A 27235-nucleotide genomic window follows, 5' to 3' on the forward strand; every position below is an offset into this window, starting at 1 on the left:
TTGGAAAGTTTATAAATTAAAAATGACACTTTTCGTAGTATGCATTCCTACGGTTGTCACTTCTACAGACCATAGCAGTATTGTTTACAATATTTCTTTTAAAATCGGATTGATTCATTTTAGTTTACTTTTTGACACAGGTACCCCTTGAATTAATTAGAAAATAATTGTTTTATAGTAATAACACTACAAATTAGTCAAAAGCGACCGATAATTGAAAGGAAGTACAATTATCTTTCGCGCATGCGTACTCAAGAATAATTGAAATGAAAAGGTCTATTATTATTATAACTTACCTGCGTCTGAATATCTATTTCACCCAAATAACGCCCGACAAAATCATCTCGACAGGTGACTAACAGTTTGTAGACAACACTTCACGTTACTCTGAATGAGAAATAACTGTCTCTAAATGATGATTTTCCCCTAGATTCTCATAACGAATCTGTGTGGCTTAAATTTGTTGCAAATCAATTGAATATCGATTTTGGTGCACTTTGGAGGATTGGCGATTTTCTGTGATTAATTCGCTCTTAAGTAGAATAGTACCATTTATTACAATTTGTAGAAATTTATAGAAATAGATACGAGTGATTAAATAGTTAATAACAATAAATATGGTTATAAATGGATAAAATAATAATAAGATGGAATTATATAGAAGTTGATTTCATTTCTTGTAAAAGAGAAGAGGTATAAATATTTTGTATCATTTCTATGATTCTGATTGGAAATTTTGATCTTATTTTCACAAAAAAAGTTAAATAACTTTATAAATATTCAATTAAGAGAGAAACAAGTAAGACCATTAAATTTTGTATGATACTTCCATAAAAGGAACTATAGTCTTTAATTAAAGATCTTAAGGAGCTTATTAGCTAAAAGGGTTACTAAACTACAGAAAGTAGCGATTTCGCCCACGCAATCATAACTTGCCTCTTACACAATCTCTGCAATAAAAACACATTTTCCAAAAATTTAATTTAAACCTCAAATCTCCCGAAAATTGGTTCAGTGCCTTAAATTATTTTTGGGTGTCATTCTTCCTTTTGGTAAAAGAACGGTTGTATAAATTTTCTTTTATTGGCAAAATGGCTTAGAGGTTCAGGTATGCCACTTTATGTGTGAAAATGAATTTTCTTAGTTTTGAATTTTTAATCAGTATAAAATTAAAGGCTAAACAATTCTTTAACGCTCGAAAAGTATTTTTTATTTATTCAGGAATAAGTCCTACATTTTATAAAAAATCTGTCCTCTTCGCGGGCACATTCTCATCGCGCGCTATGTGCGCGGCTCGCTTCGCTAGCAAGGTTGAGCGCGCCTAGGGCGCGCGACGGTTGAATCTCGCGCTTCGCGATCGAACATAATTACACCTCGCGCTTCGCGATTGGATATTTATTCGTTGCATTTGGAATGCTTGAAAAAAACTTTATCAAAAAGATCTCTTTTAGATGGCAGTATTTATATGCGTCTTCATATTCTGAATTGTCTACTTAATTAAGTATAGTCAAAGATTAAGTTTCTCAAAGCACTGTAAGGCTTTGAGGTACACATTCTCATCGTGATACTCGCGCTGCGCGCTCGATTTCCGACAGACATTTGTAAACAGATTTTGTTGGATTTTTTTCTCGTAACTTTCGTCGTTTTTCCACACATTTTTTTTATTTTACTTTTTTCAACATTATTTTTCACGAATAAAACAAAAAGTACGCGACCTATCAAGAAGTGATTCTTAACGAAATTGTAGATCTTTTTTGGGATAACCATTTTTGTTGATTTATCTTTTTCTGTATCCTACATAGTTTGTCCACAAAATGGAATTTTTTATTTTCCATTATTTTTTGTGAAATCAAAATTTGAATTTTCGATTTTTGAAGAAAATCCAAAAATTGGTTATAATAATCTTGTAGGGCTTTCAAAAAGAAATGTTGTTTTTCTTCTGGCTTTTTTTCATATCGTGCGTTTTTCGGCTTCAAATTTTGATTTTCGGTTAATTAAAAAAATTTTGAAAACGCTATAACTCTGAGAATTTTCTTTTAATCGAAAAAAGTCATGAGGATAAATTGTTTGTTTTTTCAATACTATAAATATCCGTACATAGAATTTTAAAATTAAAAAAATGTGGTCTCAAAAATTTTTTTAATGCGCTCACTTTTTGAATTTTTATCAAAAATGGCTGGTTTACGAACTCGTCCTCTCTTTTAGGACCTAGAAAAAGTGTGGCAAAGATGGATTTGATTCGTTCATTTTTCCGAGAGTTATCGTGTTTACGGACGGACGGCCGGACGGATAGACAGACAGACGCCATCGTGAAAACCTTATTTTCCGATTCAGGGGGTCCCGAAACGTGGAGATCCCTTGAAAAAGTGTGATGTCAAATTTCCGACAATTCTAATACTTTCTCAATCATAAATGATGAGAATGTAAAAAAATAAAAATTTGGAAGATATTATTGGGATTAGAATACTCTAAGGTTTTATTACATTAAAATTATTAATCTGAAATGGCCCCTAAACTTTTTTTCCTAAAATAATATACATAGCATTTCTCCTACAATAGTAGGACAATATTCTTTACAATAAATAGATTAAAAATATATATACCCCCTATACCCCTAAGTAATGTTTCGTTATGTTTATCAGACCGGAAATCTGAAGGTCCTGGGCTAAGATCCCAGCGGAGATAGAGACATTTTTCACAATCTTGAGATTATCAATATTTAATATTTTGTTAGACATAATTCTTTTGAATTAAACATTATTTATTGTCATTCAGCATTCCCAAATCTCGGAAGGATGATTTAATTCTTGCAAAAAATGCACAATTCGATTTTTCGTCACTATCTAAAGTCGATTTTTAAAATTCATGAATTTTAAATTTTAAAACTCTATATAGATTTTTCCGGAACTGGCTAACTTTTTCGCACGAAATTTTATTTATCCGTATTCAAATATTTAATATCTGCTGCGAAAAATATTGATGTTCTTTATTTTTAGTAAAAATTAAACTTTTGATCACAATCTCTATGGCTAAAAATGCACATTGTCGAAAATTTAACTATTTGGTTAGAAATCCTTTTTTTTAGTAGATATTCATCAATTTAGTTCAAAATTCATCTCTTTTGGTAAAAATAGAGCAATTTAGTTGACAATTCTTTTTTGTTGTAAAACCATTTTTTTGAGCTGAAAATATAACTAGTTCATTCTTGGTTGAAGATTTTTCTTTTTTAGTGGCAAAATGATGTATTTTGTTAAAAAAATTTTCTTTGTAAGTAGCAAATTAATCTATATTGTTAAACAATAACCTTTTTGGTCCACACTTAAACTGCATTTGGTTAAAAATTCGTGTTTTCTATTGAAGATCCTTTATATTAGTTTAAAATTCACTACTTCAGTTAACTATTGAACTATTTATTAACAAAATTTATTTTTTTATTATGGTTAAATTTTTTTTTTACTGAAAATATAACTATTCCACTTTTAGATGAAAATTCATGTATTTTGTTACAAATTAGTGTTTTTTTTGTAGGAAATTAATCTTTATGTTTCAAAATTCATGTTTTAGGTCTAAAATTGTACTATTTGATTTATATATTTTTCCAATGAAGAGTTATCATTATAGTTCAAAATTATTATTATTATTTTTTTGAAAATTAAATAAAAAAGTAATTAATTATAAATAAAATGAAATTATATTATTCTGATTAAAATTAGAATTAATTAATTATATTAATTTTTCGTTGAAAAATCGTCTTTTGTGACAGAATATTTAGATAAAAAATTCATATTTTTAGTTGATAAGTCACTTCTTCGGTTTTAAATTTAGGTATTTTGTCAAAAATTTGTGCCTTATGGTTAAAAAGTAATGTATTTTTTGGTCAAAAATTAATCTTCATGGTTGTACACTCATTTTTTTCGTGAAGATTCCTCGTTTTAGTTGAAAATTTATTTCTTTGGTTAAAAGTGTATTTTTTTGGTTGAACATGAATTTCTTAGGCTTAAAATTTAATCTGAAAGCAATATTTATAACGGTCAGGGAAAATGAAAAATTTGCCAGGGAAAAGTCAAATAAAGTTAGGAATTTCGAAATTGATATTTTAGGGGTGAGAAAAATTGGAGGTCTGAGGGGGTGAGAGAAGTTCGTTCATGTGAAAAATTAAAGAGAGGGAGAAAATCAGCAAGGGAGAATGAGAAAGAGAAAAGGACAGAAAACAATGAAAGATAGAGATAGTCCCTCTTCCTTGGATTGCAATTCGCCAATACTGGTTCTCGCTCTTCTCCGTTTGGAACTTCCTCTTCTTAGTCGTTGAAACGCTTACGAAAAGGAACCACCACCCTTTACCGCGACTGCCTTCAGAAAACTGGAGCAATTCAGTTTCGCGCTTCCTTTTGATGAAAACTTTCCTCAATTTCAAATTCACGGAGTCCACAATATTTTCTTGAACTTTCCTGGATTTTCCCTTTTCTACTTTTTTCAACATATAGACCTGAAAAATCGATAGTGAAAAATTATACACCCTCATCATCAAACAAGCCGGAAGGAATAAGTTGAAAACTAAAAAGTTAATAGTTTAAAGGATGATTTGCCATCGCCGAAATCTTGGTGTCAGAAATGAAGTGATTAATTAACATTAAGATTTCTAAGGTGAGAAAGATAATAATTTTTTGCACGTTTGTCTGAATCGAATCATTGCATTAAAAATAAACTGCTTCGGTTAAAACTAGTAGAAGAGATTTAACATTATTCATTCTATAAATTACAGTATTATTTTTCTAAATATATCTACATAAAAATCAAGTTTCGAAAATTTTTCGGTTTTTGAAAAAAATGAAAAAAGTACTTGTTATTAATTCACAATTAGCAGACAATAACTTTTAAGTTTGAAACCTCTCATCTCCCTATACTATTCTGGACAATACCCTAAAAATTCAAAAGGCCAGTTTAACGTAAAACTCATTTTAAAGACGGTTAATTTTTGGAATTTTTTTCAACATCCGATAACTGACAAGTTTTCTAGCATTTTTAAACTAATTTCGAATTCTTTCATATTATTAGTTTAAATCATCCCCCTGTAAAACATACAAAGTTATTGTTTTTTGGATATGTGATGCAGTTGATGATTGTCAAGAGTAAAATTTCATTTTGATCATATTTCGTAATAATTGAAACAATGTTTTCCCTTGTAAATAGTGAAAAGTTTCTGTGTTCTGAAATTAATGACACAATTAACAAATTCAGAGAGCAACATATTTTTGTAAATGATGTGTTAAAATTATTTAAGTATTTCTCTTTTGCTTAAACCATTATTTCCCTGTAAAGCGTGAAAAGTTATTATTTTCTGAAAATAATAACACAATTATCGAATTTATAGAGTAAAATTTCGTCGTTAATGATGTTTATCAATTATTTAAACTTACGATAGAGCAATCGAGTTTAATTCAGAAAGAAATCATTATTGTTTAATAAATTAGGGTTCAAGTTCTCAGGTGACGAAATACGTGATAATAAGCGAAATAGTGTAATTGATAACTTTTCACGATTTACAAGGAAATAAAGAATTGTTTAAATAAGTAATAATTGTTTAAGCGATAGAAAATTAGTTAAAAAATACTTGGAAACCGCCTTTAGCATTAATTTGATATTATAAATTAATATTTTAAATTAAAACAACATTAAAAACCCCATGTTATTTTTAAAAATGCCATTGGGCACGAGTTAATGTCAAACGATTTAAACAAAACAATGGGAATTTATTTTTTCAGAAAATAAACAAATTGGGGGGATCTATTACCAAAACCCGAATTTGTGCACGAATAAACGACAACCCTATTGAGCCTACTCTAACACTTCCAATTCATAAATTAGATTTGAAATTAAATTTTTTGAGACTCGTTTTACTCAAGAAAGTAAATATGAGAAATTAATAGTACCTAGAGGGTGTTTATTTCGAGATATTTTTCTAGTGACTCCTACTTCCCTCCTTGGGTCTTCAATATTATAAATAGAAGTGCAGATGTGAGTGCGAAATCTGTACTTTAGGGATCTACTTATTTTATTTTATTTAATGTTTAAAAATATTGTAAAATAATTATAAAATATAATATTTTACATTTTTAAATAATATCTGTTACCGTTTATTATTTTAGATGATGTAATAATGGAATTTCAAAATTCTAAAATTTTAGAAGCTTTGATTTTAAAACATGCATTTTAGTATTTTAAATTAAATTTTTTTTTAAATTTAGAAATGTAAATTTTAAGCATCTTGAATAAAAAAATTATAAATGCTGTAGTTTCTAAAACTTTAATCCGAAATTATTCCATTTGGAACATTTTTTACTTAAAATTTTTAAATTAATGTTTCAACAATTTGAAAAAATTATAATTTTTAGACTTTGTTTAATGATGTATTTTCAAATTGTTTATATTTTTAATGACATTAAAGTGAAAGATATATTATATAAGTGAAAGCTTTTTTAACGCATGAAATCATTTATTATAATTATCATGACGTTAAAAAAATGTTATTCATTGATTTTTATATTTGATATTAATCTTCCTTTTACAGCTATATTATAGGTATTATAGAAGACTGCATTTCACAATATTAAAGCACTTCGATAAATAATTTATAAATAAATAAAATACAAAATGAAAATAAAACTATATATCATAAAATATAGATAATTGTACTTGGAAGTATCACGATTTAATTATCTAGAATGGCATTTACGACGATTTTTTGAGTATATTAAATTAAACAAAATGTTAATGGTAGAAATCATTAAGAAATCATTTAACACTATTAAAAAATTTTTACATTTTTTATTAAAAAAAAACTGTTCTCCTTCTTACATGTGAGAAAAGTGTTTCATTTTCTAAGCCTATTTTTGGTTTACAATTATATTTATAATAATAATAATATAATAATCATGTATAATAATTCAAAATCTTCCTGAACCGATAATAGTTTCAAATTCAAATTTTCAAAAAGCCAGGACAATTTCGATATTAAATCTTTCTAAATTGCAATATTCCATATCATAAGCCTTGAGTCAATTTTACATTTCAAAATAATAGATATAAATATCGAATATTAAAATCTAAAATTATAAGAAAAAAATTTAGAATATTTAATTTCTAAATTACTTGGTTTAAATTTTAGCGAATTTTAAAGGTAATAATTTTATATTTAAATATTGTCAATTTTTCGGTTTAAATTTTAAACGCCTGGTTTTTTACATTCTTCAAATTCGTAGAATATCAAATGAAAAGACTCAATAGTTGCACAAGTTCCAGGTTAAATGATTTTTATGTAAACAATCTTGCATATAATGTCACCAAAATACATTTAAAACAATAAACAATTTAGATTCAAAAAATTTAAGCCTAAATACTTTTGAAACTATATAGGCATTGAAACAGAAACAATTTTGAATTGAAACGTTTAAAATTGCGCAATTTCAAAAGTTTGAATCATAGTGATCTTGATTTGTATTTTTTTCGGTAAAATTTTTAATTTTTTATGTAATATCTTAAAATTGTTAAATTTTCTGTTAAATAATAAAAAAATTAATTCTCTAAAATTAAAAAAGATTTTATAAAAAGATAAAAAAATTTCTTGTTTAAAACCAAAATAATCCAAGATTAAAATTATTTGAAAGTTATTCCTAAGTAAGAGAATAATTTCTTTAATTCTGAATGGTTAGAATTCTATTTTTCTGAATTTTCAAGCTTTAACTTTGAAACATAAAATTTGGGTTTCAATTTCAATGTCCTGTGCTAGTTTATTTTAAGATTTATGCATTGCACGGAGATAACATTAATCAGATTCAAGGATACCGAACAAGATTATGATACTATTTTAGTACAAAATCAAGTTTTTTTGAATAGATAAAGCTATTTTTAACATGTGTTATCGTCAAAATGAAGCGCATAAAGTTTTGTGACTGTAACATATGGACGAATGGATTTTAAATCTAAATCAATTTCATTAAATCGGTATGTATTTATCGTTTAATTGTCTTACTTGAATATTTTCGGTCGTTTTAAAGAAAAGAACATATTTTTATTAAGTTATTCTAAAGATTATGGGGTAAGTAAAGGTCCAATCGATAGCAATTTACGTATTTTGTAGATTTCGCCAAACTTCAAAATTTTCTCAGTACGGGTTCGCATTTTTATTGTGTCTTATATTCAGAGACAGATAGCCGTACGTGAACAAAATCTCGAGCAGACTAATAATAACTTGAGTTTTACCTGTATGGATGTCTGATTTTAATTCAAACAAATGGTCAGTTGCTCGACTTCTTATTTTTTAAGCAAGAGGTCAGTGATCCTATATTTTAAAGAAAAAAAAACACGAGAAGTATCTGAACCCTCTCTGAAAAAGTATTTTCGAAAATTAAAAAAATGAGAATTAATTTTAAATTATAATTTTAATTAGAAGGTTTGAAATGAAATTAATGTGATATTTATCACGGAAACCTGAAAAAGAGCGTAAATGTATTTACTGCAGGAAAAGCATTGCAAATAGAAGAAACACACATACACACAAATATATATATATATATATATATATACAAAACTGTCGCTTTCAGTCACCCCGTTCTCAGCCTTCCTAGAACTGCTGACTCACGTAGTTTCTCAGGGGAGCAAGGCGACAGCGGTTGCGACACACACACACACACACACACACACACACACACACACACACACACACACACACACACACACAATTAAAAATTTGTCATAAGGACAAACGCAGGATTTCGCCGGGAGCGGGTGTTAATCTGAAAAATTGCACCCGCTTCCAGCGAAATCGCGGAGCGACACAAGGACAACCGCTTTCTGCATTTTCCCGCATCTTCAGGGATGCCATTAAGTTTTCCTCGCTTGAAATAAACCTTGGCGAATTTGTCTAACCCAAATTCCATTCCAATTTCTTTAGTATATCGTTCGACAATCCCCAGAGCTAGATGCAGTTGCTCTCTGTTTTTAGCAAAGATCTTAAGATCGTTCATGTAAAATACATGAGTGACCTTGTACTTTCGATCTGCAGGTTTGCCGCACAAGTACCCGTCGGAATAGCGCAGTGCTAGAGATAGTGGCAATAATGTAAGGCAAAAGAGGAGTGGGCTCATGGTGTCGCCCTGTAAGACACCTCTCTGAAACGTGACCATGTTAGATGTCACACGATTTTTTCCAGATGAGATAGTAAATCTGGTTTTCCAAAGCGGCATCAATCTCTCCATGCACCCAACTATTTGCGGATGAACCTTTAAGATTTCCAAAAGAAAGATGATAAGTCTATGGGATGTCGAAACGAAAGCTTTCCGACAATCAATCCAGTCCATCGATAGGTCACGCTGGTAGAATACTGCGTCTTTGCAGACACATCTATCGATGAGCAGGTTCTCCCGACATCCGGCTACGCCTTTCTTTGAGCCTCGTTGTTCGTACATTTCTTGCCACACAGGTTCAATTTCCCGAAAAATCCTATCATTTAGGATAGCTGTGAATATCTTATAAAACGTGTTCAGACAAGTTATTGGCCTGTAGTTCTTCGGGTCAGCTAAGTTGCCTATTTTCGGCAGGAGTATTGTGCGCCCTTCCACCAACCACTCTGGAATTGGCTCTTCTGACTTTAAATATGAGGTGAAAATACGGGCCAAATGCTGATGGGTTGAAGAAAACTTCTCCCACCAGAAGGTTTTGATACAAGCTGGTCCCGATGCGGAATAGTTCTTCATCCCTCTTAATACTTTTTTCACCTCCTCGGTAGTGATGGGTGGGCATTCTTCATCAGGTGTTATGAGGGCAACACATAACTCCTTGAAGCTATATATATTTTCTGAGTCTTTGTCCAGTCTATGCTGAACTTCGTAGACTTCTCTCTAAAATACTTCAACTTTCTCTGGTTTGGGTGGGTGTTCGACAGTAACTGGAGGGTCTTGGAAGAGTCGAGATGGGTCAGAGAGAAACTGTTGATTTTCTCTGACCCACCTCTCCCTCCGCTCTAGACTTCTCTTAGCATCAGATAGTATCCGTATTCTCTCAACAATATGCTGCCTGATGGTCAGCATATTTGACTTGTTAAGTGTGTGATAACGGGTCTGGAGTTCGCGCGCGAACTTTCGAACCTTGGCGGTAAAATTCCTGCCAGATGTGATGTAGTCAATCACACGCTGAATGCGGGACGCGTACTGTCTTGCCCAGCCTATCTTTATGACAAGTTGATGCATTCGTCTTTTGGTCTTATGATCAACCGTTGGTTTTGTGTTACGGTTCGCATCGGCCAAAGCTCTCGCTGCATTATACACACAATAATTGATAGCCCATAGGTGGTATTCTCCGGAAAAATGTCCACGAAGCTCGTCATCCATTTCAGCCAGATCTTTAGGCTTGAGAGAAACCTTGGTGTTGATGTTTCTCCGGGTCGTAAAGCATCGCTCTTCATCTATTGCATGTCTGCCCGCGGTTGGTCTTAGTGTCGCCTCTCTCTCTCTCTGTTGCCGGCTTGTTCTAGCTGTGGTAGAGTAGGCGTTCTGCTTACATAGCCCCTCTTACGGAGTAGTTCAGCATGGTTTCGCAGACGTTGCTGCGAAAATTGCGATAGCTCCGGGTGTTTCTCGCACCACAGAGCATTCAGCCGTGCCATGTAACCCCGTTCAGGGTCACACTCGCATCGTAGCACTCTAGCAAGTCGTGATTCAGTCGCTCCGTCCACCCAAAGGTTGCGAGATCCCGTCGATCTATCGCATTGAAGCCATTTCCATTGGCTCCCCCAGCTCTAGATTGGTCGGCATTGTTGGCCGACCCATTGCCGGGAGCCCTGCGCGTTCTGTTGTTTTGAACCGCACTTACTACAACTATGTTTGGTGTTGTCATTGTTGATCGCACAGGAAACTAGGGAAAGGGGTTTGTCAATACTTTTAGAGCCCCGCATGCAAGGATAATGCTGCGTACTCTGAGAGGTCGCCCGGTATCTCAGATTGACCGTTATCGACACCTCACCGAGTTGCCATTCATCTTTCGGCACGGTTTTCATACTTACGCTTGGATTTTAGAAAATCTTAACCTTACTATTCACAATTATTTGCAAATATTTACATGAAATCTTGTATCTAGATATTCATTTCTACTTCCTGTGGTAGCGAAATTTAGGACATTTTAGCGAACAAGTGAGCGAGCGATCGAAAGCGAGAGTGCAAGTGAGAGAGAGAACGATAACGCAAACGCACCTTGGTCTACTTAGGCCATTACATAACCATTACTTACAAATTCTTGATTCTCTTGTTTTTGTTCCAATGACTGCATCCTCTTCTCTAACTGTTCCTTGACTTCTTCTTATTTCTTTATTTCTTCCCTAAATTTACCCATTTGCCGACCAATTTATTCCCTTATTTCCTCTCCTCTGTTCTCCTGCCTTTCTTCATAAATCCCCATTATCTCTACGTAACTTCGCGAATTTCTTTGAGTCCTTCCTCTTTTATTGGATCTTCAGTTTTATCTCCATTTCCTTCAGTCCATTTACTATTTTGATGCTTCTCTACAAAACTATGCTTTTCCGACGGCCATCTGATTTTTGTTATATTTCCTTCGGATATTTGCCTTTTCGGTGTACTATAAAGTTGTTGCTCTAAATCGGTTTTTTTGCTCGATGTTACAATGCAAAGAAAGTTTTTGGTACATTTTCAAAAAAAGCAAAATTAAGAAAAGTTTAGCCTGTTCAGACATTTAAAAAATTCACCGTGATTTTTAAACCAAAATAACATTTTTCGAATTACCTACGTAAAAAAATTGAACGAAAAGTATGACACGGTTAAAAGTTTGTTTGCTTTACTTTTTTCGGGTGCAAACCAAGAAATTTTTTTCCTTTAGCTCAAACCATTTGATTAAGCATAGCATTTTCAGTCCGCGCTACTATAAATTTATACTTAAATTTATTACATTTTTTAATAATTGCATCTCATTATTTTTTTTTAAGAATTAGTATATACCAGTGTCTATCCATTTCCGTCAAAGTTCGTCTAATTTGGTAATTTCTCATTGAAATAAGATAAGTTGTAAATGGATAGAATTTTAGTGCTATAATCAGAATGGATAGAACGGTATATAAATATATAGAATTCTGTAAGGAAATGGTGGACTAAAGAGCTATCAAATGAATGATCAAATAAATAACATTTTGGTTTGAATCGATTACTGGGATAATAATCTGATAAGAATTAAGAGTTGGTTCGAATTACTATGATTTTAAATACGAGAATGTTTTTAAAAGGTTATAATAAAATGGAAATGAATTCTAGAATTCACGATCAGAACCTTTCTTATCATTCCCTATCCTTTCAAATTGTTTCATATCATTTCGTTGCATTCTATCACTTTCTATCCTATTGTATCCATTTCTATTATTTTCATCATTTTATTTTTTTCTATATCCCTTTTCATACCTTTCTATCCTTCTCCAATTGAATACAAATTTCACTTGTTTCATTTCTAAATCCAACAATATTTTTACAGAATATTAATAAAGGTGGCTAATCATGTACGGGTTAATCCTGGAGAATCTGTCAGAGTACATCAGACAAGTTTATGGAGAAGACCGATGGGAGGAAATCCGTCGACAAGCGGCGGTAGATCAACCTAGCTTTAGTGTTCACCAGGTGTACCCTGAAAATCTTATACCAAGATTGGCGAAAAAAGCTATACAGGTTTAAAAATATTCCAGAATCATAAATCATTGACATAATTTAATATAAGTCTTGAAAATAAAATATTTGAAAAAATTACAGGTACTCGGAATAACAGAGAAAGAATTTTTTGATCAAATGGGGGTGCATTTTGTAGGCTTTGTCAGTCAATATGGATATGATCGAGTTCTTTCGGTTCTGGGCCGTCACGTGAGAGATTTTTTGAACGGACTTGACAACCTCCATGAATACCTCAAATTTTCCTATCCTCGGATGAGAGCGCCTTCCTTTATTTGCGAGAATGAGACTCGACAAGGTAAATATCCACTTTCTGAATTTAAATTTATATTTTTTTATTAAAAAAATATTCTCAGTCGTATGTGCATTATGCAAATTGTAATTTTTCAAATGTCTATTTGATGAAAAATTAATTTGAGATATAAAAATTTGCTCAAATTTCTAATTTTTTTGACCTAATTTATTTTTTCTGAATGAACATTAGTCGTCATTTTAACTTTATCGAACTAGCATCATCAGTCAAGACTTCTCATATGTCAAATGAAAAATGTAACAAAAAAGCATCAGACCCGCAATATGTAGACCTGGGTTCGAATCCCAGCGGAGCTAGACAGAAACTTTTCGCACAGCTGAAAACTATAATTATTTTGGTTTAGAGTAGAAGATAAAATCCCCCATTGTGTTTACGTTTCTAGCCCCCCGAAATCCCTCCAAGGCCATTTGAAAGCAACCCCCGACACTTGACTGAAAGCTAGAGTTTGGTATATACATATATATATATATATATTTTTCTTGTTGTTGTAGAAAATGCATTTATATATTTGAGACACTATGAAATACTGTAAAATTGTTGTATAAAAAATGTAATTTTTGGATATTCCATTATTTTTTGTCCCGTCAAAATTTAAATTTTCGACTTTTCAAGAAAATTCAAGAAGTTGCAATGACAAGTTTCTAGGGCACACAAAAATAAAATTTTTATTTCCTTGACTTTTTTCATATCGTGCGTTATTTCGCGTAAAAAGTTCATTTTCGTGTTTTTTGGAATTTTGTAAATGCTATAACTATGGTAATGTTTGGTTTGATGAAAAATGTCATCAGGATAAATTGTCCGACTTTTGGAATACTTTGAATATCCGTACAGAGAATTTTTGAATTTTGAAAAAAGTGGTTTCAAAATTATTCAGGGGTTCCTAAAACGTGGACCTTTTGACAAACACTGGGGGGGGGGGGGTAAAATTTTACAGAAATCTAATACCTTCTCTGATGAGAATGTAAAAATGATTTGTCATGAATAATTTTTTGATATTTCTGTTTTTGGTTTTAATCGTGAAAAAAGCATTATAAAAGTAAACAATTTAATTTTTCAAAACCCCGAATACGAGGCGAAAAAGTGATTGAAAGACAAAAGTTGTGATGAGAATGTGCCTACGCAGCGGGCAGATTTTTTTTACTGATAATGATGTTTTTCATGATTAATGCCAAAACTACGTATCGTATCAAAAAGTGATTGATGACAAATTTGTAGATCTTTTTTAAATGCACACTTTTAGTTTACTCATCTTTTACCGTATTTTATATAGTTTGGCCGAAAAATGTAATTTTTTGATTTTTCATTATTTTGTACGCTGTCAAAATTGGTATTTTTGATTTTTTAAGCAAATTAAAAAAGTTGTTATGATAATCTTGTAGGGCATTCAGAAAGCAACATTTTTCTTCTTTTGACTTTTTTCATATAGTGCTCTATTTGGTTTAGAATGTTCATTTTCGTGTGTTTTTTGGAATTTTGTTAATGCTATAAATCTGGTCATTTTTGATTTTATGAAAAATGTCATTAGGATAAACTGTTTAACTTTTTGAATACTATAAACATCCGTAAAGAAAATTCTTACATTTTGAAAAAAAGGTCTCAAAAATATTCAAAATGCACTCATCTTTTGACTTTTCATTCAAAATGGCTGGCTGACGAACTTGAACTTTAGTTATTGTGGAAACAGACATACAGACAGACAGACATGCAGACACATTCGTAAAAACCTGTTTTTCGGATTTAGGGGGTCTCAAAACGTGGACATTTGACAAAAACTGGGGTGTCAAATTTTACACAAATCTAATAACTTCTCTGATGAGAATGTAATAAATAATAAATATACTCAATTAATTACTTATTTCTGATTTTAGGATTGACTCTTCATTATAGAAGCAAACGTCGAGGCTTCGTGTACTATACCATGGGGCAGATAAGGGAAGTCGCTAGGCATTTTTATCACAAGGAATTAAAAATTGAACTTGTCCGAGAAGAGGTTCTTTTCGATACTGTCCATGTTACTTTCCAATTGACTTTTGACAATCGAGCTTTCACGTTCGCCTCTCTTGCCATGACACGTGAAGAAAAACACCTTCCAATAGGAGCTTCTGTGTTGTTCGAGATTTTTCCCTTTTGTGTAGTTTTCGGGTATGTACATAAAAGTTCGAAAAATTACTTTAATTAATAATTTATATTTATGCAGAGGCCGTTTAAAATTGCCACGATATTTAAAAAAAATATCCATTCCTCTTCTTTTTTGGCACAAATCATCACTCACAGCTTGAAATCGCAGAATGACGTCACAAATGCGAAATTCCCCTTCTCTTTTAGGACAAACTTTTCTCTTCGATTTTATTCGATAATCGCTTGAAGTAAAATACAAAACATACAAATATGATATTTTAGGAGACTTCACCGCTCCAAATTCTAGCCCTCAAAACAGGGGAAATAGGGTGGCTTTTCACAAAAATACGAGAATGAATTCTTTTCAAACAATGGACGAATTAAAAAAAAGCTGCATTATTAACCAAATACTTGAATTTTCAAGCCAAAAAGACGAATTTTCGATCGAAAAAGATTAGTGTTCAACAAAAAAATATAAATGTTCTACGAAATATTTTCAAATGTAGCAAATAATTAAATTTGCAACAAAATAGTTAAATTTTCCACGAAAACCTTGAAAAAATCAATTCTTACAAAGAAGTTCAACTTTCAACCAAGTATTCGAAATTTTAATTTAAAAAAATTGATTTAAGACAAAAAATAGAGAAAGTAAGTATTTGCTATTCAAAATAAAATTTTGTGTTGAAATAATATTTTCTATCAAAACAGATTAATTTTAAGCAAAGTGGTGAATTTTCAATTTCAAATAATAAATTTGTTAAAGAAAGATGAATTCTTAACGAAAAATGTAATAGTTAATATTTCAACCTATAAAAAATGTTTAACTTTAGTTCAAACACAGTTGATTTCAATATAAGAGGAGAATTTTCAGCAGAATAGTTCTTTCAATAAAAAAACCAGATTCAGCATTAGCCTCTCTCCTCCTTACGTCACAAATTTTCACAAAATCTATTCCCCCAAATCTGTGAATGCGACGTAATTTTTGAACGGCCTCATATCTGACGAAATAAATGATTATAAAGAAACAAATCGTATTTCTAAAGATTCTCTATTAAGTATCGACCAACTTTTTAAGTCGATTTCACAAAACTATCATTTTCCTCGTTTGATTCCAGATCGGATATGGTCGTGAGGAGCATCGGTAACTCATTAATGGTTATTCTACCCGACCTACTTGGCAAGAAAATTACCCACTGGTTCGACTTGGTGAGACCACTAATAGCATTCAAGTTCCAGTCGGTAAGATCAATTTTACCAGGCGCTGAGTCTTATAAATCAATGTTTTTTATGAAATTGATTTTTAAAAAATAAAGGTAACAAATAACTGATTAGTGATTAAGTAATATCTTGAGGACTATTTTGCAGATATTGAATAGAACAAACAACATATTCGAACTGGTTTCGGTTGAACCTGTTCTGACCGAGAGGCCAGCAGATAGAAAAGATAACCACATTATGATGAGTGATGAACATGACTCACAGGATGATAAAACGTTGAGATTAAAAGGTAATAAAATGATAAAAATAGAAATAGAGGGGGATAACGTTATAAAGATGAAAAAAATGGGTTATCTATATAAAATAATCGGGTTTTAAGGTCAGATGATCTACATGGACAACTGGAAAATGATGATGTATCTAGGAACACCAGTTATGCCTGATCTTAATGCTTTAATAGCTACTGGACTTTACATTAATGATCTTTCGATGCACGACTTCAGCAGGTAAATTATTTTATTTTTATGCATTTATTTTTAAAATATAAAAGTGAATGGTATTGACATTGAATAATCTAAAGGAAAGAAAGAGATTTTCCTTGCATTCCGATGTACTCTCTTTCTACGTATGAAATTCTATTTTTATCTTGAAGTAGAGAAAAGTGGATCTTTTCTGTTCAAACCATAAGAAGATTACTGGTCTCCTTTAATAGTATGGGTATGCGGATTATCTTGTTTTATTCAAATTTTATTCTAAAAATTGTATTTTTCTATTATGTATTCTCAATCTCATTTTTCCTTAGTAGAATATAATAATATGTTCGGAAATTCAATGGCGAATAACTTAGAATAGGAAAAAGATAACAAATGGAAATTGATAGAAACTGTTAGAAATAGATAGAAATAGATATTAAATTTGTGGATCGTATATGGAAGATTTTTATGGATCGATCTCCTTTAAATTTATTTTTTTATCCTATTTTTTTGATTGTCCCAAAAAAAACACGATAAAAAGATACACAATTTCACCCATATAGGTTCGAAAGGTTTGATTAGAAGTTAATTATAATAGAAACTATTAGAATTCCATAGCAATGTATAGGACTTTTTACAAATTGAAACAAAGGACATAGAATGGAATAGGAGAATTAAAGAAGATGGCGATATGGTTACTTTTGGAAATTATAATAGCACGGTATAGGATAAAGAGGAAAGAAATATTATGGAAGGGTTAACAAGATAATAAAAAATAATATTTAACAGAAATAGATACAACCTCTTTTACAACTCTCCTTTTCTATCATATTTGTATTTTTGAAGTCATGTATTTCTATTCGATTTTATATAACCCGATCCTTTTCTATCCTATTCTTGTCTGTCAGAACTTTATCCCTTTATAGCTGCTTATGTTCTATTTCTCAAAAAGCAAAAAATTTAAATTAACAACCATTATATGCCCTTTCATTTTGTATTTACTTTTAGACTTTATTTCGGTCAAAGTCAAGTAAGATGTAATAAACTGGAATACGACAAAAAATATACTTTAAAGTATTTTTATTGATAATTTGGTTAAAAAATCATAACAGCATAGAGAAAATATGTTAAATTAGGTAGGAAATAACAGAAAATTTTAGAGTTATAAACGATCGGAATAAGATAGAAAAAGAGAGAGAAGGATATAGAAAAATTGGTTAATACAATATTGCATAAATTTCAATCTTAGTTTCAAAAAGTGCTGTCGGTCATTATTCAATTTAATACTTTTTCATCTCATTTCGGCTTAAAGATATATTATCACAATTTCTGTTGCATTTGATGTGTATGTATCCTCTTTCATTTTAAAGCGATTCTATTACAATTTTTATCTCATTTTTCTTACCAAAAAGAAAATAAATAAAAACGAATGGTGTTCTCATAAAGAAGAATTGGATACAAATAAATATTGATGGAAAGTATTTGTCCATCTTCCGATCCTACCCTATTCTATTCTACTCTATCCCATTTTACCCATGCACACTGACCGTCTAGCTTGTATGAATGGGTCTCCTCAAAATTAGTTTTATATCCAATTTTTTGGATGACTGTAAAGAAAATTGCGATAAAAAGACAAAAACAATGGACCGAAAATGATACTGAAATTAAATATTGGTTGACATAAAATGAGATGATAGAATAGGTATAGGTTAAAAAGTGATAATATTTTATAGAAAATGCGCAATTATTATTTTCGTATATTAAATTTATTTAAATAAATCGTTTAAATAAAAACTGTTTAAACAGATGAAAAAAAATCTGGAAAAATCAAATAATATAATATTATGAGAAGTGGTAGGTTCCGGAAGTTACGACCATGGTTCTTTAAAGCAACCAATCCGGACACAAACGGAAAGTGTACGTCATCCACTCCTACTCTTTCTGTCCTAGAAGGTAAGCAAAAGCGGGAAATTTACGCAAAAATGACATCTTACAACTCTTTTCTTTGGAGTATAGTCTCTAGCCGCGGATAAACTCCCGTGGCAGACGGACAGTTTGACGTTAAGCTGTCAATTCAGGATACTTTTTTAGAGCTAACACTCTTTGTAGAATGTTATGATAAACAGTGTACACGGAAAAGATGAAGTGATCACAGAAGAACAGCCTTCTGTATCCGTTTCGCGATGAAATAAGCCTAACACTAGCAAGCCGGAATCTTCTTGCGTTGGCTAAGAAATGAAGCTGGTGCTTCATTGCTTTGTGGCATTTATACATTCCGATGTGGAGAATGAGAAATTAAAGTAGATCTTACACTGATAAATTCTCCAAAACGGACTTTAGTTACCACTGAGCGTATGGCAAGACAGGCACTAGATTAACACTATAGAAGTGCAGAAGATGATATTAGAACACTTTTAGAGTCGCATTGTGTCTCTCTATATACCCGTAGCTTGCATACGTGTAGCATCCACTGAGAATATTCCAAAGTGTTTTTGGCTCTTGATTGCACGCTCGGCAGTCGGTAGCGCCTACAGATACATTCATCATACACACGCGGTAACCCCAGATGTCTATAATTCCGTCTGGAGAGGAACAAATAAATCCCTCCGTCTCTCATCTCAATTCAGCAGATTTGAGAAACATGTTGGACAGATCCATCGATAGATCTTATCTCCGTACAATGTCGTTGATTTTATAATGAAGGGGTTTATCTGCTAGTGATGGTAAGTCATAAGTAGTGTTACCAGAATCTAATGGGAGAACAAGCTCCTCTGTGACCCTATCTGCGGTACTGTATAGAAACGCCGCAGCATGAACGGCTTCATGTTGATGTACGAGTCGCACAAGAGGGTCTGTGCTATTTAGAAGTGAGTAAGCTGTATCCAGAACCGTTCTTCGATGAAGACACTGAAAGCTTAGCAAACCTTTACCTTTATTCAGCAAGACCCCCCTCTTATATGTGACATAACTGGTAGTCACTTATTTTTTGTCAGATTAGATGTTACGAAAATGTACCTTTAGGCACTCAGTGAGCTTAAGAACCAGCTCATGGTCCGTTTTATCGAATACCTTACGATAATCAATCCAAGATGTGGACAGGTTTCAACGACATCGGTTCGAGTCCATGACAACATACCTGTCTATTAACAGGTTCTTCCTGTAACCTGCCAGCCCTCTCTTGCATTTACGTGGTTTCGCAATTACAATCCATGCCTGTTCGATAGATGTTAATATCCTTTTTTTAAGGTTTATCAGCTCAAACATTGTAACTTGTGCTTTAACAAACTATGGGCATGTAGTTCTTTGGAGTTGAGAATTTTTTAGCCTTAGGAATCAGTACCGCGCGTCCTTTCACTAAGCACTGCGGGATAAATTGTTCTCCGCTTAAGGAAGTAGTAAATACTATACGAAATAGATGTTGGTGCGTAGAAGTGAACTTCTTCTACCAAACGTTGTTGATTTTATCTTGCTCTGACGATGAAAAGTTCTTAGGTCTAGTGATAACTTTCTACACTTTTTCAACAGTAATTGGCGAAAGCTCCTCCTCTGGGTGTTGCAAACCGTTGCCTTTGAAAAATTTACAAAAAGGTGAGATATCTGAAGCGTCTTTATTTTGCTGATGAGTATCTCCATATAATTGCTCCCAGAAGACTTGAATTCCTTCTCGACTAGGCTTACTTTTAACAGTACATGACAGTTTAGTAAACAGACGGTGCAATTTTCCTGAATTCACTTTACCCGCCTTTGGCTATTGAAAGAGCTTTTATTTTTTACGTCTAGTACTGCTTATTGGTCAACAATTTATACTTGTTCAATGTATGATTTTTTTCCCTTGAGTTTCGAGCAATTGTCCTAACTTTTGGAGTGAATTTTTTATTTGATTTCATATAGTTAATCATACACTGAAAATTTGATGAATGCCGTCTCACCGTTTGAATTTTAAACTGAAGCTGTTTAATACGCTTGCAAGTCTCACTAAGCCTTATCGAAGTATCATGACATCGATTGTCACTAAGTTGGGAGACCGCCGCGCCGTCTCGTAAACTACACATTTCAGAGTTCAGAGATTAAATTTTTCGGAGAACAAATCGGGGAGAACAGTACTAGTTTCAGTTAATTTTTACATGCTGAGAAAGATATTTTTGTGGATTTTTAATCTCCTAGTTCTCATGCTAGCATTATCGGCTATCTGCAAAGGTGGTCTCGCTGGAACGAGTGGTATGTTCGCTGGAGGAGGCCTGTTTTGGATATTGATTTTTCTATTTTCTATTTGTCCTATTTGTCCTAAAACATGTTCATGGTGTTCCACTGATATATTTTATATAAATTTAAATTTAAAAAAGCCAAATTTTTCATGGCACTTAAATGGTTTTAATAGAGGATGATTTTTGACGATATTTCTCTCAAAAACTATAGACTTTTTAAAACTTTTTTTAAAGATATACTCGTATAGAGCTCTATCAACTCTCTTTTTTACTTTTTCATTTTTTTTTAAATTATTCAAATTTTGAAAACGTTTTTTTTCCTGAAAATTTTTTTTTCCGGTTGTGAGATCCTTAAATTATAATATGTACTTTTTTGCAGAGATTTAATGTTGGCTGGTACGCAACAATCAGTAGAATTAAAATTGGCTTTGGACCAAGAACAACTAAAGAGTAAAAAATTGGAAGAATCGATGCGAAAATTGGATGAGGAAATGCGAAGAACAGATGAACTTTTGTATCAAATGATACCAAAACAAGTTGCAGACCGATTGCGGAATGGAGAAAGTCCTATTGATACTTGTGAGGTAAGGAGTTGTATTATGAATAATTTGTCCCGATTCACGCCACATTGTCCCGCTTTGCCCTATTTTAAGGTAGGTACTATTCTTTTATCCTTGTTATTTGTTTAAATATATTATTTTATTTTTTATTTCGATTTCCGCTACTTTTATATTTACCAGATATTCGTTCCAGATGTTCGACAGCGTTTCTATACTATTCTCAGATGTCGTTACCTTCACCGAAATTTGTAGCCGGATAACACCCATGGAAGTGGTATCGATGTTGAATGGCATGTACTCACTTTTCGACACATTGACGGAACGAAATCGCGTTTACAAGGTATTCTTAGGTATCAAGAAAATCTGGCAGATTCTGAGATCGCGAAGTCTTGTAATTTGAACACGTCGAAATAATTCTATTTCAAAATATAATTATTCCAAGTGAATTATAGAAAGGATAATTTCCAAGCTGATCATATTGGTACACTTTGATTTTTCATATTATCGATCTTGTGAACCAAATATTTAATTTTAGGTAGAGACAATTGGTGACGCCTACATGGTGGTATCTGGAGCACCTGTTAAAGAAAATGATCATGCTGAGCGTGTGTGTGATATGGCTCTTGACATGGTCGAGGCGATAACTGACTTAAAGGATCGGTCAACAGGTACGAATGATGGTATAACAACTTTGAATTATTTATTAAAATTTTAGCATGATAGGTTAAGTAGTTATTTTCTTTCAACAAAAAATTCTTCTTTTCTAGGTCAACATCTTCAGATTAGGATTGGGATTCATAGTGGAGCTGTTGTGGCTGGCATTGTTGGTTTGAAAATGCCTCGTTATTGTCTTTTCGGGGATTCAGTAAATACTGCTTCCAGAATGGAGGCGACGAGTGAAGCTATGGAAATTCACATATCTCAGTCTACTAGAGAACTTTTGTCTCCTTCATACAAAGTTAAGGAACGTGGAGAAATACAGGTCAAGGGAAAAGGTAAATTTGCGAGGAAGTTTCTAAAATTGTAAATAATTCTTTAAAAAGATTTCATTAAATGGATTAAAAATATTATATTTTATTTTATTTTTACCAAGATTATTTTGATTTAGACCTTCTGAATATTTAGTTTTATTAAATTAATAATCAAACTTTATTAGTAAGAAATACAAATTTAAATTTTTTACAATTTATTGATACTTAAGTCTTCATTTATTTTTATTATATTAAATAATTCTAAAAGATTATTTCCTCATATTTTTAATTCACCGATACATATAGTTTTTTCTTTATCTTTATCAATTAATTTATGAATTGGATATATATTATTTGGATGAATTAAACATTCTTTTCAAATATTTGTTCATTTAATACTTTCAGTACTTCCATATAATTTAATAAATTTTACAGTAATAAATTAATCGGTTAGAAATATAATTCATTTATTAACATTAGCTATTCGATTATTAGCAAACATTATTACAGGTAATTTAATGATAACATTAATTAGACAATCTAAAAATAATTTCGGATTTATTTTAATAATTTTAATAACTTTATTTCAATCTTTATGAGTAGTCTTAGAGATTGCAGTTGCTTTTATCCAAGAATCATATAATATTGTTACAAGAAGACCATGGCCACATTTAATTTCACTAAGTGTATATATCAAAATATTTTCTAGAATTAAAATATTTAATTATATAAATGATATTTCAATAATATTAGAATTTTATATAATTCGAAAACTTTAAACTTTTGATCAGCCTGGTTTGTGTATTAGTACTATTAGAGTATAAATACATATTATTTATTTTAATCGATAAAAAAAAATCATCTCGCTTCGTGGCTATTCGAACCCATGTCTTCAGATTGCCGGTCTGGTGGATTTCATTTTCGCAGCTCAGCGAATAACAGTATGAGAACGGCAATCTTAAGGCCAGGGTTTGAATCACAAAGGATCTAGAGGATTTTTTACAGGATAAAATAAATAATGTGTATAAATACACGAACCTGGTAGTCTAACAAGCAAGAACTTTGGGAAAAAGTAAATTGAATGAAGTTTGTAAAATTTTGAAATTTTTGTTATAGGTACAATGAAGACCTACTGGTTACAAAAAAGGGTATCTAGATCCCATTTAACGAAAGGGATTTCAATCCAGGAGCCTCCTCAGTGGCACAGTAAAGCACCTGATAAGCGTCTTTCTTCTGTCAGTGTGACGGAATTACAGAAAAATTGCGTTGATGTGCTATCGAGAAGAGGGTCCAGGATATCCACACCAACACCTCTAGGATCTCCTGGATTATTACCTGAAGAGAGGAGAATTTATTCACCTATTACTTTTCAAGATGTTGCTCGTCGTTCTGTTGCTAATTCCCCAACGAAAAACAATGATATGAGAGGTGAGAAATACTCCAAATCTTCAGTGGTGGAAATTGCACAGTGGCAGTGGTGCATTCGATAAGATTTCTAGAAAATTCCAGATTTTCTTTAAATTCTTGAAATCAGGGATTTACTATTCAAAATCCTCTATAGGCCCTATTTCTCGACGGTTTTTGATGTTTCTGGTTCTGGTGAATAATAAATTATTAAAATTAAATCTTGTTGGAAACAAACTCATGTAAATTATTTGCTTATAAATATCGTAAATTTTATTGTTAGCCTAAAATCTCGACTGAATATTAGTATCAGTTTGTGTAATACAAGATTTAATAGTAAATCATTTTTCCCCACGAAATGCGTGTATTTGTTTATACAATTTGTTTTAATTATTGACAGTTATTTATTGTTCCTAAACTAATAGTTAAAACGTCAATATCTACGTAATCCAAGAATTCAGATAGAAAAAGTCACTCATTTATGTCGAAAACTGTTATAGATGGACATTAGTCTGAAAATTTTTTGGATAAAGTTCCGAATAGGTGAACGTGACGATTTCCTTCGCCCTGCGTATACTTACGTCTTTTGACACGCAGATTACGAAAATGATAGTGAAAATTGGCGTCTAGGCGATTTTTATGGTGAAATCGCGGAAAAACCATTAAAATGTGGTTTTTTGCGTTTATCACAGCCAATATGCAAAATCTCGCAAAATACTTCCAATAAAAGTTATAGATCTTACAGAAATACACATTTTTTGTATGATACATTTTTCTGTATGAGTCACAGGGGTGCCTACCCGCCCCCCACTACGCGTGGGAAAAGGGGCAGGGGTGTGTCCTTACATTATTTCTGTGACCAGTCATAGGGATGCCTTTCCGCCCCCACGACGCGTGGAAAAAGTGGCAGGGATGTGACCTTACATTATTTCTGCAACCAGTCACAGGAGTGCCTTCCCGCCCCCCATGACGCGTTGGAAAGGGGGCAGGGGTGTGACCTTACATTATTTCTCTGACCAGTCACAAGTGTGCCTTCTCGCTCCCCATGACGCGTGGGAAAAGGAGCAGCAGTGTAACCTTACATTAGTTGTGTGACCAGTCACAGGGGTGCCTTCCCGCCTCTCATGACACGTTGGAAAGGGGGTCGTGTCTGAACTAAGTTATTTTTGTGAGAATGCTCATTGTTTTTTTTCATAAAAATCGAGATATCACTAATTTTCTTGAAAACTATCACTCGTAGAAAAAAATATATTATACAAAAAATGTGTATTTTTATACGATCTACAACTTTTATTAAAAATATTTTGCGAGATTTTGCATATTGGCTGAGATAAACGCAAAAAACCATATTTTTATGGTTTTTTTGCAATTTCACCATGAAAATCAGTGAGTCGCCAATTTTCACTATCATTTTCGTAATCAGCGCGTCAAAATACATAAGTATACACAGTGTGAAGGAAATCGTCACGTTCACCTATTCGGAACTGCACCCAAATTTTCTATAACATTGATTAACTAATTTATCAGCAAAATATCTTCATTGAACATCAATAAGGGCTTGCTTCCAAGAATATTTAATGGAAAAATAACTTTCTTGTATAAAAAACCATGCGATTGGTACATTTGTTCAGTATATTTATTATAAACAATTTATTTAAATAACTTTCAACAATATTTTACAATTTATAATCATTTCTGATATCGATTTAATTTTCTTCAATGGAAAGGAGAAACATGTAGCTTAGAAATAAAAAACAAAATTAAATAATTAATCACAAAATTGTTTGTAAAAATATAAATTGTTGATGTATGGTGAGAAGTTTTCCATATCATTGATCTAGCAGACAATCTAAAAAATTTTAGGTTACAATGTAATGTTTTCAATAGCTGAATACTAGAGTAAAATATTTTTTATAATAATTGTTTGTAATAATTGAATTAGGCATTAATGCCATAAATTATGTTGTTAAAAGATTAATTTCTAAATATTTCCTTTTTTCTTCGAAAACCCATGCGATTGCGTGATTTGTTGAGTATATTTTCTATGAATAATTTAATGTATTAATTTTCAACAGTCTTTTACAATTGATAATTATTTCATACAGAGTTTTAATTCGGTTCAATATGAAGGAAAAGGGTTGCCTAAAACAAACAACAAAATTAAATAATTGTTAAGAAAATTGTTTGTAATAATACTACAAATGCAAAGTACTTAACAATATAGAGTTTATTTCGGAATTTTTTAGATATAAAAAATAATGATCGGAAAGTCAAGTTTTTACGATGACGTCTGTCTATCTATCCGTCTAGCCGTCCGAAACACGATAACTCTCGAAAAAATAAACGGAGCAAATCGATCTTCGGCACAATTTTTTTATGTCCTGAAAGAAAGGACTAGTTCGCTAACCAGTGATTTTGGATAAAAATCAAAAGTTAGAGCATTTTAAAAATTTTGTTGACCAATTTTTTATATTTTAAAGCTTTATGTAGGGCTATTTATAGTACCCAAAAAGCCACACAATTTATCCTAATGACTTTTTTCGACAAAAGGAAGGCTTGCAAGTTTGAGCGTGCCTGGGGCGTGCGGCTATTGGTAATCGCGCTTCGCGTTCGATACTATATTTACCTCAAGCTTCACGTTTTATAATGTATTTACCTCGCGCTACGCGCTCGGTCATTGTATATTCCCCACACTTGTGCACCGAATTTTTAAAACTAATGGTCAAAGCATCGACAAAAATATTTTGGTGATTGTTAATCCTCTTTTGTTATAATTAATAACGTGCATTTGCATCAAAGCACACGTAGTTTAATTGTCTCGTTCAAAAAGCTGCGCATTCTTTTAACAAAACTTTTGTTATTTAACATTTTATTACCACTGCTGCTGTTTTTAAAAAACTGAATTTGCTCATTTCCAATTTTATTTTTACGATTTCAACGTTAAATATACGATCTACGCAGCAGCCTTACTAGTTTTTAACTCCTAAATTGTATCCCTAACCTCAGTGACACGGAATTTCGCAAATGAATTTTCTATTTTCTATAATTGAGAATTTTTGAAATAATGGGAAATTGTTTAATGAAAAAATGTAATTTTTGATTTTCCATTATTTTTTCATGCTGTTAAAATTTGAATGTTCAATTTTCAAGAAAATTATAAAAGGGGGAGGGTCGGTAAGGCCGGTTTTTGGCCTAATTTATTTTTGGACCAAAAAATCTGAAAAAATTATGGTAGTATCTTATAAGTATCCCGAGTCGAT

The 27235-nt window shown here is 31.8% G+C and overlaps 1 protein-coding gene across 3 annotated transcripts in view; it reads left to right on the plus strand.

The window, feature by feature from the left end:
- Positions 1-27235, plus strand: part of LOC117172653 (soluble guanylate cyclase 88E) — a 56993-nt gene that overhangs the window by 18526 nt on the left and 11232 nt on the right. The window contains exons 1-12 of one of the 3 annotated variants that reach the window (XM_033360771.1): positions 4605-4644; positions 12526-12716; positions 12798-13011; positions 14895-15168; positions 16260-16383; positions 16510-16651; positions 16742-16868; positions 21420-21624; positions 21794-21940; positions 22136-22280; positions 22368-22595; positions 23688-23999. In XM_033360771.1, the coding sequence (XP_033216662.1) occupies positions 12549-12716; positions 12798-13011; positions 14895-15168; positions 16260-16383; positions 16510-16651; positions 16742-16868; positions 21420-21624; positions 21794-21940; positions 22136-22280; positions 22368-22595; positions 23688-23999 (2086 nt within the window). In that variant the 5' untranslated portion in view covers positions 4605-4644; positions 12526-12548. Of the gene's footprint in view, positions 1-4604; positions 4645-12525; positions 12717-12797; positions 13012-14894; positions 15169-16259; positions 16384-16509; positions 16652-16741; positions 16869-21419; positions 21625-21793; positions 21941-22135; positions 22281-22367; positions 22596-23687; positions 24000-27235 lie in introns of those variants that run through there. The other 2 variants (XM_033360770.1, XM_033360773.1) reach the window with 2 other exon arrangements.

This window comes from Belonocnema kinseyi, chromosome 5 (assembly GCF_010883055.1).
Source record: "Belonocnema kinseyi isolate 2016_QV_RU_SX_M_011 chromosome 5, B_treatae_v1, whole genome shotgun sequence".
Taxonomy (NCBI): Eukaryota; Metazoa; Arthropoda; class Insecta; order Hymenoptera; family Cynipidae; genus Belonocnema; species Belonocnema kinseyi.